The sequence below is a fragment of the Suncus etruscus genome, chromosome 14 (assembly GCF_024139225.1).
Source record: "Suncus etruscus isolate mSunEtr1 chromosome 14, mSunEtr1.pri.cur, whole genome shotgun sequence".
NCBI lineage: Eukaryota > Metazoa > Chordata > Mammalia > Eulipotyphla > Soricidae > Suncus > Suncus etruscus.
In genome coordinates this window covers 67,333,175-67,349,303 of record NC_064861.1, presented here as the reverse complement: position 1 = coordinate 67,349,303, position 16,129 = coordinate 67,333,175, and the positions used below count along the sequence as shown (strand labels likewise).

Sequence of the window (16,129 nt, the reverse complement as noted above, 5' to 3'; positions counted from 1 at the left end):
ACTTTCCCCAGCACATGGCCCTGTTTCCTGGGAACTGCTTCTACTCAGCAGTGCCCACCTTTTCTTTCTCTCCTTAAGCGCCTGCTGCACCTCCCGATCGAAGGCGAGCTTCTCCTCCTCTGTTAGGGCATCATACTCATCCTCATCCATGTTCTGCAGGCGCGCCTTCTCTCTCTCCAGCTCCTCCTTGCGTTTGTTCTCTGCAGGGAGGCAGAGAGGGGAGCTTGGGCTATATGTCCCTTAGGGGCCCAGAGCTCAGCTGGCACAGGCCATGGAGGCTTTGTGACCGCTGGCACCTCCCTGTCTGTATGAGGACTTTGTCTCCAATGTGGCTCTAACTCAAGGTCCTTATCATAATTGCACCCCATCCCAACTGCATTATTTTTTAAAATTTTATACTGATAGAAATATTGTCATAGAAGGGAATGAAGACTGGCTTTCCTGCAGTTTTCAGGAGCTTGGGGAGAGGATCCCAGGACTCAACTGAAGAACATCAATTTGAAGATACATGAGAAAATGGAAAGTGGTGATTTGAGGTCATGCTATGCGGAGTTGGACTTTCTGAGAAACATAGAAGCTGTAGGTTGGATTACTGCTTGGGGCATGTGTCCAGGCCCCCTGGCCAAGAATACAAGGACATTGTCTCTGAGTTCTGCTACAGGGGCAAGAATCTTCCCTGATGGCTGTGTGTTTGAGGTGACTCACAATGCCACTAAAGAGATGGTGAGGGGATAAGTCACCTGCTTGCCCATGGGATATAAATGCCCTTAAATATAGGCGCTTCTAGCTTCTCAGAAAGCGCCCAAGCTAACAGGCTAAGAGGGCTTATGGGTCAGCATGGGTGGCCCTGAGGATGGGGCCACTACAGAGCGACCCTGGGGAGACAGTGTGACCAGTAGGTACTTCCCATTTTGGCCCATGACTCCTCCCTCAACAGTCCTTAGTTTCAGTCCCTCAGGAGTGAAGTGGGGGTGAGAACTGATCCCCCAGTCTACCAGAAGCTCAGCTGAGAGAAAAGCTCCAGGACCAGAGAGACAGCTGGAAGGCTGGAGCACCTGTTCTTCTTGAGGGAGTACTAATTTGGTCCCCAGCTTCTCCTGAACCCTTCCCAGTGCCCCTTTTTCCTCCTCCCCACCGAGTAAAGGCTCTGAGAAGGCCCGGGAGAGGAGTCTCACCTTCCTGCTCCTTCTTGGCCTTCTCCTGAGCCTTCATGGCTGTGTAGTCCTGGGCCATGTTGAGCAGGTAGATGTGCTCCCGGTTACCAATGGCTTTGAGTAGGGAGAGGAGTGCACTTGGCATGTTGCGGGCGAATAGTGTGTCCAGGCTGTCAAACACTACCCCTCGGTAGCAGTCGCTCAGCTGAAACAGGGTGAACAGAGAGTCAGCAGTGGGGGGCCTTCCATGTCTCCCCCCTGTTGGAAGTCAGCACAGCCCCAGCTCAGTCTGCAGAGGAAGAGTAATGTCCTGGGGCTCCGGCCCTGGGATGCACGCACCTCAAGGCGATCGGACATGATCTGAACGAACAGATCCTCTGGGAGCACACAGCTCATGAGCCCCGTCTCACCACCGATGCTGGTGCTGACGCTGAGCCGGCGCTGCGTAGGCCCCAGGGGCAGAGGGCTCGAGGGAACCTGTCTCCGGAGAAGGAATGGAGGTTAGAATCTGGGGTGGTCAACAACCACAGCCACATGATGGTGGGAACTTCACACCCTCTTTTTAGACCTGCCGCCTGCTTTAGGGGCTGGAGTGATAGCACAGTAGTAGGACGTTTGCCTTGCACATGGCTGACCCAGGATGGACCTCGGTTCGATTCCTGGCATCCTTTATGGTTTCTTAAACCAGGAGCGATTTCTGAGCACACAGCCAGGAGTAATCCCTGAGCGTCACCGAGTGTGGACCAAAAACAGGAAAAAAATCATTATTATTATTATTATTTTTGACACACCCAGTGGTGCTGAGGGGTTATTCATGACTCTACCTGGCAAGCTTGGGAGACTCTAGGGTGTTGGGTATTGAACCTGGGTTGGTTGCTTGCAAGGCAAAACCCCACATGCTCTGCTCTGATAATGCTTTTTTAGACTATATCAAAACAAGTATGGAAATCCTCCTTCTGGCTCAAATTCCCTAGAATTTGGAATTAGGGAGTGAGCCTGTTAGAGATCCCAGTGGAACTCATGACCCCACCCTCTACCTCCTAGACACTCAGTCCCTCCCAAGTGGATCACCCACTCCCCAATGTCCAGAAGATCCTGCTTTGTGCCCCCACTTCCCCTCCCTGAGAGGAAGCTTTCTCGACCCTAGGTTCAGTTCTCCAACCACTTCTGTGTCTTCCCTTTCCTTTGAAAGCTCTGAAGAGACCACATGCACTCAATTCTGTGCTCCTACACATAGACCATAACCTGCCTATCTCTTCCGGATCCACTGAGGCTCTGTTGCAGGTGTTTGCAAAATCCCTGACTTCTCTATGACTTTCCAAAGTGCCCCGGGGGCCCTCCAACCTCTATCTGTGGCTCCACTCTTAGTGTTCCTTTGCTGCTAGGGGGAGTCCTGTGATTGCTATTCTAGCTCCCCTTGACTCTGCACAGATTCCTTCTGTCACCAATCTCACTTGCCTGTCAGTGTCCAAATATGCAGTTCTCTTGTGGGACACTCCCCGTGGCACTCAGGTAGGGACTGTTTCTTTTGTCACTTCAACCCAAACTCAACACTCTATCTGGGACACAAAAGGTGCTTTCTGAGTGAATCTGCTGCGGGGGTGGGGGTGGGGGAGGAGGCTCCTCTGCAGAGTGGGGCTCCTCTGCCTGAGCACTGTCCAGAAGAGAGGAGCCCTAAGGCTGGAGTTGCCCTGACCAGGATATAAGGTGATGCTGAGGAGGAGGGGGAGAATGAAGAACAAAGACCTCACGTCTACTTCTGGTGAGCCCCAATGTATACCTGTGGGGTTTCAGAGGTGTGCAGGTGATGCTGCTTCTGAGATGCAGCGGTGTGGCTGTCCATTTTGCTCTTAGTAAGCATCACACTGCCACGCATTGACTTGCCAGGCCTCATTTCCGGCGAAATCAGTGTGGTCTCTGAGGTCAGCTTGCCCAAGGTCTCATTGCTCAGTCGCGTTTGGCCTGAAGTAGCCTCTTGGGCTATAGGGAGAGAGCAGGTCTTCATGAGAGATTACTATTGGAGAGAGCAGGTCCCCAGGAGAGGCCACTGCTTGGCCAGTATAGGCAGTGACTGCAGCTGTTGGCCTCCACACAGGATTCTTTCTTTTCTGCTCTCACATCCACCCTTTCCAGCCAGATCATCATCCCCAATCCTGCCTCCTGAGCAAATTGACATTTATCACAATACATGGAGCAGCTGTTCCCCTGCCCTAAAAGTCTCTGAGTATTCTCTATTCTTAGTGGGCATCTATGATGTAGGTTATCCACACTGGGTTTCCCTACTATGGGGTTCAAAAGTCTCACATTAAAAAAAAAAAGTTCCACATTTGGGATCCTGAAGTGATAGTAAGTGGGTGGGGCACATGCCATGCACACGGCCAACCCAAATTCAATCCCCAACATCCCATATGGTCCCTCAAGCACTGCCATGTGTAATTCCTGACTGCAGAGTCATAAATAACTCATTGGCATTTCTCGATATGACCCCAAAACCAAAAAATGTTTAGTATTTACCTACTTTTAAAATGATGGGAGGTACTAGGGAGGGGAACAGAGGGGTGAGAAATAACAATTAGGGGCTGGAGAGATAGCATTGGAGGTAAAGTGTTTGCCTTGCATGCCGAAGAATGGTGGTTCAAATCCCGGCATCCCATATGGTTCCCTGAGCCTGCCAGGAGCGATTTCTGAGCATAGAGCCAGAAGTAACCCCTGAGTTGCCAGGTGTGACCCAAAAACAAAACAAAACAAAAAAATACAGAGAAATAACAATTAAAAAATAACCCTGAAATCTGAATTTTTCTGTCTAGCACATTCTTCCTTCCTACCCCATGACCATTTTGAATGTTTGAGTTTTTGCCCCAGGCCTGGCCCTTAGACTACTGCATCACTCCCGAGTCTTCTCTGGAGCTACTTCTCTCCTGTGACCTCCTGACAGTCCCCATGCCTGGTTGCAGCTGCTCAACTCCTCTTTGCTGTCCACAGAAAGTTTGAGAGAGCACCGTGTATGCCTGTGTGTTGGGGGACGTGCCCAACTTCTGGGGCCACAAAGAACGCAGCCCGAGTTAACCTCACAGAGAACAACAGAGAAGAGGAATGTAGGCCACCCAATGGCAGAAAGTGGGGGGAGGGAAGTGGCTCCTACCAGATTCTTCTCCTTCCTTCAAGGACTGCTCGATGGCAGCCCGGATGCAGAGCTCTCGGGCCCGGATGCCTGGGAAGCTGTTGCTGTCGCAGATGGCCTCGAGCATGACAGCATCAATGTTCAAGCAGGCTGCATTGTAGTACTTGGCCAGGCTCACAGCAGTGGCAGACCTGCCTGTAAAAAAGATCGGGGGCTTCAGCTCCCAGGTTCTCGGCAGGAGAAGCCTCAGGACAGAGGTCTCTGTGGACAGATCTCTCTCCTGGGGCTGCCAGTGGCCCTGGCTGAAAAGCAGCTGAGTCCAGAATGAGGAGTGTCAGATTCTCAGCCTGTGCTCATCACCCCCATGCCGTGCCCAAAGGCAACTGCATTTTCTTCACATTTTCTTTTATGTTTAAAAAGTGAGAAGCCATTCCCTTGCTCTATAGGTCTCAGAATATCCTCCATCTTTAGTGGACATTGATGGTGCAGAGAGGGGTGAAAATCCCTGGCATCCCATCTAGTCCCTGGTGAATGTCAGGAGTGATTTCTGAGTGCAAAGCCAGGAGAAAGCCCTGAGCTCTGATTGTGTGAGTCAAAAACAATTTTTAGAAGTGAGCTTAAAAAACCCACTAGGATTGAGCATCTCTGAGTGTGATAGAAAGACTATTTTGGTTGAAAGATTAACTTGTGTCACCTTTATTTCAAAATACTTGCTAATTTAAAGGGCAAATAGAAAATTGGGAATAGATAAAAGGAGGGGGGGAAGATCCATAATTTGTTTGTCCAGAGAGACAAACTCTGTACTCTCTTTTTTGAAGGATGAATAATATTTCATTGTCATCCTTTATTTACAGATGAGTGGTCATCTGTCCATGGACAGGAGGGCTGATCTACTGTTTGGCTGCTATGAATAAGGCACCTGTGAATTTAGGCTAGTCAGACACTGAAAGTGTGGGAGTTCACTGATGGATGTATTCTGGTTTAATTCACCAGGGCTCCATACCATACTGAATTCTTTAGATTTTTTTCTTTTAGGCCATACCCAATGGTGCTGAAGGTTTACTCCTATACATGGATGGACATGGAAACTATACGCTGAGTGAAATAAGTCAGAGGGAGAGAGAAAGACATAGAGTAGTATTACTAATTTGCGGTATTTAAGAAAAAAAAAGACAGTGTGTTAATAATATCCAGAGACAATAGAGTTAAGGGCTAGAAGGACCAGTCCACAATATAAAGCTTACCACAAAGCGTGGTAAGCTAGGGCTGAAATCACTCACTAAAGGATGGAACTGAGGTTGTCCATAAGCAAGGAAATAGCCATATTTCCTGCATTCTCTCTCCAGCCTTCCATTTGTTTTTGAAGTAAAATAGTTCATAGAAGAAAGATACTAATTCTGAGACTGTAGGATGAGACAGAAGGAAGAGTAGGAGAGAAAGACAGGGGCTGGGAAAGGAGATATTATAAAAAACACAGGATTTGCATCTCCCTGATGATTAGTGATGTGAAACATTTTTTTCATGTGCCTTTTGGCTATTTGTATTTCTTCTTTGAGGAAGTGTCTGTTCATTCCTCCTCCTTATTTTTTGATGGGGTTAGATTTTTTTTCTTTTTAAGTTCTGTCAGTACCTTGTATACCTTAAATATTAGCCCCTTATCTTATAGGTATTGGGTGAATAGTTTCTCCCATCCTGTGGGTGGCCTTTGTATCTTAGTCACTATTTCCTTTGAGGTGCAGAAACTTTTCAGCTTTTATTTATCTCTGCTTCCACTTGTTTGGAGAGTGATGTTTCCTCCTTGAAGATGCTTTTAGTCTTAATGTCATGGAGTGTTTTACCTACATGTTCTTCTATATACCTTATGGTTCTAGGTCTGATAATAAGGTCTTTAATCCATTTGAATTTGACCTTTGAGGTATTGTCTCACACCACAGAGACTGGCACACATCACAAAAAACAAGAACAATCAGCACTAGCAGGGATGTAGGGAGAAAGAAACTCTCATTCACTGTTGGTAGGAATACTGTTTAGTCCAGCCTTTATGGAAGACAATATGGAGATTCTTCAAAAAACTGGATATTGAGCTGCCATAATATCCAGATATACCACTTCTAGGGATATACCCTAGGAATACAAAAACACAATACAAAAATGCCTTCTGTACACCTATATTCATTCCAACACTATTTAAAATAATTTTCAGAATTTGGAAAAAACTCAGATGCCTGACAACAGATGAGTGGCTAAAGAAACTGTGGAAATGAAATACTATGTGGCATTCATAAAAAAATAAAGTCATGAAATTTTCCTATACATGGATGGACATGGAAACTATTATGCTGAGTGAAATAAGTCAGAGGGAGAGAGAAAGACATAGAATAGTCTTACTAATTTCTGGTATTTAACAAAAAAAAAGAGACAGTGTTTAATAATACCCAGAGACAATAGAGATGAGGGCTAGAAGGACCAGCCCACAATATGAAGCTTACCACAAAGAGTGGTGAGTACAGTTAGAGAAATAACTACATTAACAACTATCATGATAATGGTAATGAGTGAGAGAAATAGAATGTCTGTCTCCAATACACGTAGAGGGTGGGGGAGGAGGAAGATGGAGGGCATTGGTGATGGGAAAGTTGCACTGGTGAAGGGGGTTGTTCTTTTTATTTTTTAATTAATTAATTAATTTTTTATTTTTTGTTTTTTTTGGGCCACACCCGGTAATGCTCAAGGGTTACTCCTGGCTATGCGCTCAGAAGTCGCTCCTGGCGTGGGGGACCATATGGGACGCTGGGGGATCGAACCTCAGACCGTCCTAGGCTAGCACTGGCAAGGCAGGCACCTTACCTCTAGCGCCACCACGCCGGCCCCGGATTGTTCTTTTTATAACTGAAACTCAACTACAAACATGTTTGTAATGATGGTGCTTAAGTAAATATATTATTAAAAAACCACAGGAAACGTGTGTTCCAAAGGATAGGGGTGACCCCAAAGTACAGTGCTGAAAAGTCGGGGATAGGCTTGTTTCTGCAGAGTGGGATGAAAACGTGACTGAAAAATGCTTCCAATTGTCTGATGCTTCATTGACCACTTATGTGGTCACTTTTTATACACTATGATCATCTTACCCAGATAAAGTGTTAGAAGAAATATATTGCCAAGTCACAAGAATTTCACAGATCATTTAAGGTCTGAGATTTTCTCTAATGTATTAATTTTTAAAGCATTGAAAGATGGGTGGAGAGATAGCACAGCAGGAAAGGAGCTTATCTTGCTTTCAGCCAATCCAGGTTGGATCCCTGGCACCCCATATGCAAATACCTTTAGGAGTGATCTCTGAATACAGTGTCAGGAATCAGCCCTGAGCACAGCTGAGTGTGGCCCCAAAATAAAAAGAAAATACCACTGAAGGGCCAGAGAAATAGCATGGAGGTAAGGCGTTTGCCTTTCATGCAGAAGGTCATTGGTTCGAATCCTGGCATCCCATATGGTCCCTGGAGCCTGCCAGGAGCGATTTCTGGGCATGGAGCCAGGAGTAACTTCTGAGTGCTGCCGGGTGTGACTCCAAAAAACCAACCAACCAACCAACCAACCAATCAAACAAACAAACAAACAAAAAAAAAAAACCCCAAAAAATACCACTGAAAGAATGGTAGGTAGATTCCATTGTCTCATCAGCCTATGTCTGATGCTGGCCACTTCATTCTTTGGGAATAATACTTTGCTATACACATTTTTTTTCTTCCATTTTTTTTGGTTTTTGGGCCACACCCACTGACACTCAGGGGTTACTCATGGCTCTGTGCTCAGAGATTGTTCCTGGCTTGGGGGACCAGATGGGATGCTAGGGGATCGAACCACGGTCTGTCTTAGGTCAGCCATGTGCAAGGCAAACGCCCTACCACTCTGCCATTGCTCCGGCCCCTGTTATATACATTTCAAAGGAAGAAGCCCATTACTGCCTTGAGTGCTCAGTCCATGGCTCATGGCCTATGGCCTGTGTCTTATGTCCCCTGGCTTGTGTCGCATCTGCCCTTAACATGGTGACATACCAGACATGGGCGTCCCATGGACAATGATGGCAATGCCTTTGCGGTTCTTGCCCAGTTGGCCTTCAGGGGAGATGTCGATGCCTAGGTGGCGGGCGATGGCCTTGCTCACTGGGTTGTTGTCCACTTCTCCTGCATCATCTGTGGAGTGACTGTCCATACTCTGAGCTTTATCTGCTGAAGGAAAATACCAGTTGGAATTTCACCTGTATGGATCTGGTGCTGTGCCTACAGCTCTCACACATTCTGAAGTGGAAGCATTGATGTTCCCTTTCAAGTACTTTGGCTTTATAGATCTGTGAGCTTGTTTGTTTTAGGGCCATGCCCAGCAGGGAGGGTCCTGCTGCATTGGGGGCTGCCTCTGGCATGGGAAGTACATGCTCCAGGTGCCTGAGCTTGTTGTCTGCCCGATTTGGACTGAATCTCAGTCCAAACTTTGAGAGAGTTTTACTTGCAAATCACTTAGCTTGTGACCTGCAGGAAAATGGCTGACTAATGGCTGGAGTAATTCTGGGCTAGAATGAGGCCTTGGTGGTACTGGGAGGCTAGAGGATGGACTTCTATGGAGAAAAGTCCTGTGTGGTTTCCTCTGAGCCCAGCAGGAACAGATGCCCACACAGGGAAGGGCTTATCACCTTGGAACATTTTCTCCAGGCTTTCCTCATCGTCCTCTTCTTCAGTAAAGATTCTGGCGTCGATTAGAGGGATGTGCCGCTCCTCTGGGTTGGACATGATGGAGAAACCCTGGCTCACAGACGTCCGCTTTGTGCTGGCCGAGGTCCCATGATCAGAAAAGAGCAGTTCATCATCGTCTGGCAGGACAGGAGGGAGATATCAGAGGGGCCAAGGAGATATTGTGGAAAAGGAAGGGAGACTACAGAGCTAGTGACTTTCCACCTGGACATTTCCACCTTGTGAAGCAAGATCTTTAGGGGTGCAAGCTTCTTTGTCTGGGGTTTCTCTACATTTTGACATTAAAAAAGTTATATTAATTAATTATATGTTTGGCTCTAGAAAATTTAGAACTCAAAAGGAGACACAGATCGCCAAGGGAAAGTTTCAGCTTCATTTGATGATTCCAGGACAGGACAGGAGAACTATACCTGTTTAGAGTTTTCCTTTTTGTTTCTAGGGTCATACCCAGCAGTGCTCTGAGCTAACTCCTGGCTCTATGCTCAGGGATCACTCTTGGTGGGCCTTGGGGACCACATGGAGTGCCAGGGACTGAACCTAAATCAGTCACATGCAAGGCCAAGGTCTAAACCTCTGCACTCTCTCTCTCCTGCTCCTTTAATTTTTTTTTTTTTTTTTTGGTTTTTGGTTTTTGGGCCACACCCGGCGCTGCTCAGGGGTTACTCCTGGCTGTCTGCTCAGAAATAGCTCCTGGCAGGCACGGGGGACCATATGGGACACCGGGATTCGAACCAACCACCTTTGGTCCTGGATTGGCTGCTTGCAAAGCAAACGCCGCTGTGCTATCTCTCCGGGCCCCCTTTAATTTTTTTTTAATGCAATTTGTTCTTGGTTTTTGGATCACATTTGTCAGTGCTCAGGGGTTACTTCTGGATCTGCACTAAGGAATTACTTCTGGTGGGCTCAAGAGACCATATGATATACCAGGGATTGAACCTGAGTCAGCTGCATGCAAGGCAAATGCTCTACCAATTGTGCTATCACTCTGGCTCTGTAATTATAAATAAAATTTTTGTAGTCACATCTGGTGGTGCTCATGGGTTATTCCTGCTTTTGTACTCAGAAATCACCCCTGGCAGGCTTGGGGACCATATGCAACACTGGAGATCAAACCCAGGTCAATAGTGTACAAGGCAGGCTCTCCTACCTGCTCTCCTATCATTCTTGCTCCTGTAATTATAAATTTTAGCTTTCCATACCTGAACTTGGGCTCATAAAGTCTCAGGAAACATGGAGTTGGCTTTGGTCTTGGCCCTGTGAGGAGTGTTTCCCCACTTTGCTTGTTCAACACATTAACCTCCAGTTTCGGAGGCTGCCACTAAACAAGAAGACACCCCTGCCCCTAATGGAGCCATGGTTCCCTATGTTATAATGTGGGTTTGGGCAGGAGAATTCAGGTTCTTTGAGGACGGGAGTCAGGCTGGGTAAGCTGGAATCAGAGGCATGGGAGTCATCATGGAAAGGGACAGGATGGGGTCAGCCTGGGGGCTCTACTCCCACCCACCATAAAGGGCCAATTAGAAAACAAAGCCATCTGTAGGGCAGCTGGAAGGGACAAACGGGTCTTCTCTACCCTGCCTAAGTCCTTTTTGTATGGCAACCCTTACTCTACCCTTGTCACTGTTCCTCACTTTCCTGATGAAGCTACCCCAATCTGGGTGACAAAGGTTCTGCTCAGACCAGGGTGAGGCAGGCACATAGGAAGACTAGAGCAAATTTGCTGGGTCTATGGCTTCCATGTGGACTCAGGCTCCCTGGCACAAGCAGGAAAGTATATTCCTGCTGTCTCGCTCTCTGGAAGAACAGTAGGAAGGGCTGGGGCTTGGGGCTTAGTGGGGTGGAAGTCTCTCAGTCCCTGCTTCTAGGCAAACTGGCTTACTCTTAGAAAAGAAAACAGCCTAAAAGCAGGGGAAATGGGCTCCAACTACCCACCCACCCATCCATCCATCCGTCCACCCCCCACACCCATCCATTTATCCATCTATCCACCCACCCACCCATCTATCATCCATCCATATCCACTCACCCATCCACCCATCCATTCATTAATTGGAGTCTTCACTCACTCACTCACTCACTCACTCACTCACTCACTCACTCACTCACTCACTCACTCACTCACTTACCACTCATTCACTCACTGTTAGCACACACATTGTGCAATAGGACACACAGCTGGGGCAATGAGGAGACAGCCAAGACAGCCTGAGGATGGTGGTCACAGAGGCTGGTATTACAAATAAAGGAGATGAGAATGGAAAGCCACTAGAGGGAGGGATTGGAGAAGCAGGAAGCAGCACATCCCAGGCCATGCTGCATGATTTCTTGGGTCATGAGGAACCATGGATGCTCTAGGGGACTCTGGAGAGATGCTGGGCCAGAGAGGGCAAGCCTATGAGACCACTGTCCAGCCCCTGAGAGCACTGTTCAGCTTTGTCACCCACAGCAGGAGGGAGGTGGAGTGGAGGTCCCCAGAGAGACCTGATCCTGTGCTCTCCATCTGCCTCTCAACACATAGATCTGGGTCTCATGCTTCAGTGTCCTTCTAGGTGAGTGTCTTCAAGTCCTAACTCTTTTCCTCACCCTTATCCTTCTAGGTAAGTGTCCTGAAGGCTTAACTTCCTGTCCTTATTTTGAAGAGCAGGTGGAGCCTCAGTCTTCCTGTCCCTACGATGGGGTAAATGGCATCCAGCTGCTGTGGATGAGAAACCAACACTTGGACAGGCCCTAGACCAGCCTGACTGATAAAGGAGCAGGCACACAGCTGAGCACAACTCTCACCATTATCCTGGGACAGATTCTCCAGGTATTTGACCTTCATCTGCTCCTCTTTACAGCGCTTCACCTCCCTGTAGTAGTCATATATCTCGGGAGGCAGCTTCTCTCCGGGCAGGCGGGGTGGCAGCAGCAAGGTGTTGTAGGAATCATAGCCCTTCAGCATCCGAAGGATCTGCAGGAAAGGGCTGTTCTGGGGTCTGCCGGAAGTGCCTCCAGACTCAGAGGATCTGCTACTGGGGGTGAGGTGGGGTAAATTGGGCATGTACAACGGCTCCCTGGATTCCCTTGGGCAGGGTTGTTGACAGAGGTTTTATTTTTTATTTATTTATTTATTTATTTTTTAAAAAAGCTGATGTTTGTGGAGATACAGACCCTTTCACTGGGCTCCATCTGAGACTGGGCACTGCACACTTGGAGAAAAGTTACTCTCCTCGCTGTACTATCTCCCTGGCTCCCAAAGTCTGTTTTCAAAAAGGATCCAAATATATGTGGTCTAAAAGAAACTCATCTAAGTGTAATAATTGTCTACAGTTCTGTGTGTGTGTGTGTGTGTGTGTGTGTGTGTGTGTGTGTATGTGTATCCTGGCTCTGATTTCAGAGATCACTTACAGTGGGCTCCATATCACAGGGGATGCCTGGGATTAAACTTGGTCACTTAGGCAAACACCCTACCACAGTACTATTGCTTAGTTTTTGGGCCACACCTGGTGACATTCAGGGGTTACTCCCGGCTATGCACTCAGAAATTGCTCCTGGCTTGGGGGATCATATGGGACACCAGGGGATTGAACCTAGGTTAGCTTGTGCAAGGCAAATGCCCTACCGCTTGTGCCACCATTTTGGCCCCCTGTATATAGTTTTTAACTTAGACTCTGAACCATGAGCACACATTAGTGTCTCATTTATTTAACTATATAGTGATCACGAGCAGCCACCCAAATTCTGTGCAGGTCAAGGGAAATAGCACAGGAAAGGCGACCAAAGTGAGCTTTAGGATGCAGAGGAAGGGGCAAGAGCAGGAAGGGTCAGGGGCCAGTAAGCAGAGGCAGTTCCCGAAGACAGGCAAGCACAAGTGCATGGCAACATGGGGCAGGGGCAGAGAAACAGCATTTGGTCCATGGCCTCTCTTTACCTTCTCTTCCAGCAGATACTGAGGGTCAAATTCTAAGGAATAAAACTCGATGGGGAAGTGGCAGGGATTCTTCACCACCACCTCGGCCTCGTCTCCAGGGGCGAAAGGCAACAGAGGTCCCAGCTCCAGAATCGAGGGGTTAAATTCCAGGCGTGGCTCAAGACCACTGCCCTGAGCCAGCAGCGGGATCTTCTGGGAGCTCTGGGCGATCTGGAACATCAGGGTTTGACTGTAGAACTTCTGAAAGACAGAAGAGTAAAGAAAGCTCCCGAGCATGTCTGTCACACTCCGTGCAAGGTTCAAAACCACTGTGTGTGTGTGTGTGTGTGTTTGTAAACAAAACAGATTCACCACCTACCACCATCCCCACCCTGAGACCGACAAAGATATTTCCTCCTGGGGAGGGGGGCACGAGAGTCCTTTGTATTATAGTTTTCACATTGGGTAGCTGGGCACTGGGCACATCACCACTCCCTCCTCAGAGGTGAAGGGTCCTCAGAGTGCCACATTTAGATCCTCCAGGTCTCCTTGGTACCACTGTCCCTCTTGGCGACTCTGGGCTCTCATTCCATGGGCAGGGCACACAGGCCCAGGAAGTACCAATCTCAGTGTCACTCTCAGCTACCATATAAAGGTCCTAGGCCCTGCCTTCTGGGTAGGGATTACTGTGACAGGTGCATTTTGATAGTTTCCTCAGTTTTCTAGGGTGACCAAGCACCATTCTCCACTGGCTCTAGTCTGACTAGCACCCTCCTCCTTACCACCTTCTATCCCCCTCAGTCTTTCAGTCTTTGCTACTCCTCAAACAGTCTGTTCACATGCAAAGCCTTCTCTTGAGGTTTCTTAGAAAATTCTCTCTCTCTCTCTCTTTTGTTTTTTTTGGGTCATACCAAGCAGTGCTCAGGGGCTACTCCTGGCTCTACACTCAAAAATAGCTCCTGGCAGGCTTGGGGGACCATATGGGATGCCACGATTCGAAGCACTGTTCTTCTGTATGTAAGGCAAATGCCCTACCTCCATGCTATCTCTCCAACCCCCCCCCCTTTTTTTGGTGTTTATATTGGGTGTCATACCTAGAGAAGCTCAGGGCTTACTCCTGACTCTGCTCTCAGGGAGTCCATTCCTGATGGATATTGGGGGACCCTATGGAGTGCTGGGGAAGCACACTCAGGACAGTCACATGCGAGGCAAGCATTCTGATTGCTGTACTAACTCTCAGACCTGTCTTGGAATTTCTGAGTGAACATATTTCCCCTATTTGAACCCAGAGTAAAACAGCAGGAATACTCATCTAGGACAATCTATTCACGAGCTGTTAGTGATCCAACTAACTGATCCCAGTGATATGCAGATCCATCTCCGTCCTTAGAAAACTTGACTCGGGAGGGACATGGTAAGGCTGGGAATCTGCACTTTTAGTCAGATGGTTCTTCTTTAGTTGGCCTCATGACATGATTTTGGAGGCTGTGCCTGACAGATGATTTGCAGAGTTATTTAGCTCAAGGTGAATAGAGAACATCAGATGGATTGAGTGTATATGAACATTATACACATGGTGGTAAATACCTATTTGTTAGAGGCAGTGAATCATTGGCTAGAGGCCTTTTATAACACCGTGGGCTTAGTATCTCAGAACCCAAGTATCTATATACTTACAGCTATTTTTGGATCTTTCTAAAACAATTCATTTCACTTTGTTTTCTAGCAAAATATTCTGAACATACATGATCACATCTAGGGTTCTCTATTTGGACCTTGTTTCTTTGTGAAGCAGGCCCTGACAAGATAAGGACATGGGCAATTGAGTTCCTGCACCCTCCCATACCACCCTCACCTAACCCAACACCACTCCACACCTGTATAGCTGCCTGTTTTCTTTGTTTTATTTGGAAATATACCTGTCAGTGCTCAGGGGCTACTCTTGGCTCTGTGTTCAGACATCACTCCTAATGTGTTGTGCGAGGGGCTAAACTTGCCTTTTACATGCTTTTTTTGGGGTGGGGTTGGGACACACCTGACCATACCCAGAGGTTACTACTTCCTTGTGTTCAGAGATCATTTCTAGCAGGTGTGGGTGACAATATGGGGTGCTGGGAGTCAAACCTGGGTCAATCTTGTGCAAGGCAAGTGCCCTACCTGCTGTACTGTTCTGGCCCAGCTTTAAAAACCAAAACAACAATTATATTAACTCCCTCATTTAGCAAAACATCCCAAATCTTGGGTAGGCAGTCATTTTTTTTTTTTTTTTGGTTTTTGGGCCACACCCGGCGGTGCTCAGGGGTTACTCCTGGCTGTCTGCTCAGAAATAACTCCTGGCAGGCATGAGGGACCATATGGGACTCTGGGATTCGAACCAACCACCTTAGGTCCTGGATCGGCTGATTGCAAGGCAAACGTCGCTGTGCTATCTCTCCGGGCCCGGGTAGGCAGTCTTAAAAGTCTAGTAATGATAACTATTCCAATTCTCTTCCACTTAAAGAGGTTGGGGAATTTTGATAATGCTAGAGACTGGATCTCAAATTTAGAGTCAGATACAAAAAATTCATTTTTTTCATTTTCAAGTCTTAAGCTTTTCCTCAATTTATTACCAGCAAAATAGAGTGAGCCACAGGTCTTCTGTAAGACTCAAATTGCTTTTTTTCCCCCTACTTCTTCATTCTTTTTCTTAAAAAAAGGAATGCAAGACTAAAACCAAACCAAAATTAAATCCAGCTTCCAAGTGCTTTAAGCTTTGAACAAAATTCTTTAGTGTACCCTCTTGAGAGACCTCCTGTGGTGCTAGGATTTTATTATTTTTATTGAGCTCTTTGTGCTAATGGTGTTCACAAAAAGAAATATTTGTGAGATTCAGGAAGATTGTCTAGCACAAAGTACTTATTATTATATTATTATTTTAACTCCCTGCAATAGTTAGACACCATGTGCTGAGATATATGATGTGCATTTTATTCACATTAATTCATTTCATCTTCAGAATGCCCCTAGGAGGTAGCTATTGTGGATGGATAATGTCTTACCTGAAGTTATAGAGACAAAGGATTTTAAATTCAGTTTTTCAAAGAAAATACACACAGTGCATATAGCCTAACTACCCTAATGTCTTCAGCAGGCCAATGTCCTTGTAAATCAAAGATACTGACATTTCTGCTGTTGTCTTTAATTGCAAACAAAGTGGGTCCAGAAATGTTCAATAATCCCAAGT

At 47.0% G+C, this 16,129-nt stretch overlaps 1 protein-coding gene across 1 annotated transcript in view; it reads right to left on the bottom strand.

Moving 5' to 3' along the window:
- HYDIN (HYDIN axonemal central pair apparatus protein) overlaps positions 1 to 16,129 on the bottom strand; it is a 263,378-nt gene that overhangs the window by 57,480 nt on the left and 189,769 nt on the right. Inside the window, 9 exon segments of the mRNA XM_049786325.1 lie at positions 59 to 200; positions 1,176 to 1,359; positions 1,494 to 1,631; positions 2,935 to 3,134; positions 4,297 to 4,470; positions 8,328 to 8,501; positions 8,960 to 9,136; positions 11,799 to 11,967; positions 12,928 to 13,167. Of these exon segments, the coding sequence (XP_049642282.1) occupies positions 59 to 200; positions 1,176 to 1,359; positions 1,494 to 1,631; positions 2,935 to 3,134; positions 4,297 to 4,470; positions 8,328 to 8,501; positions 8,960 to 9,136; positions 11,799 to 11,967; positions 12,928 to 13,167 (1,598 nt within the window).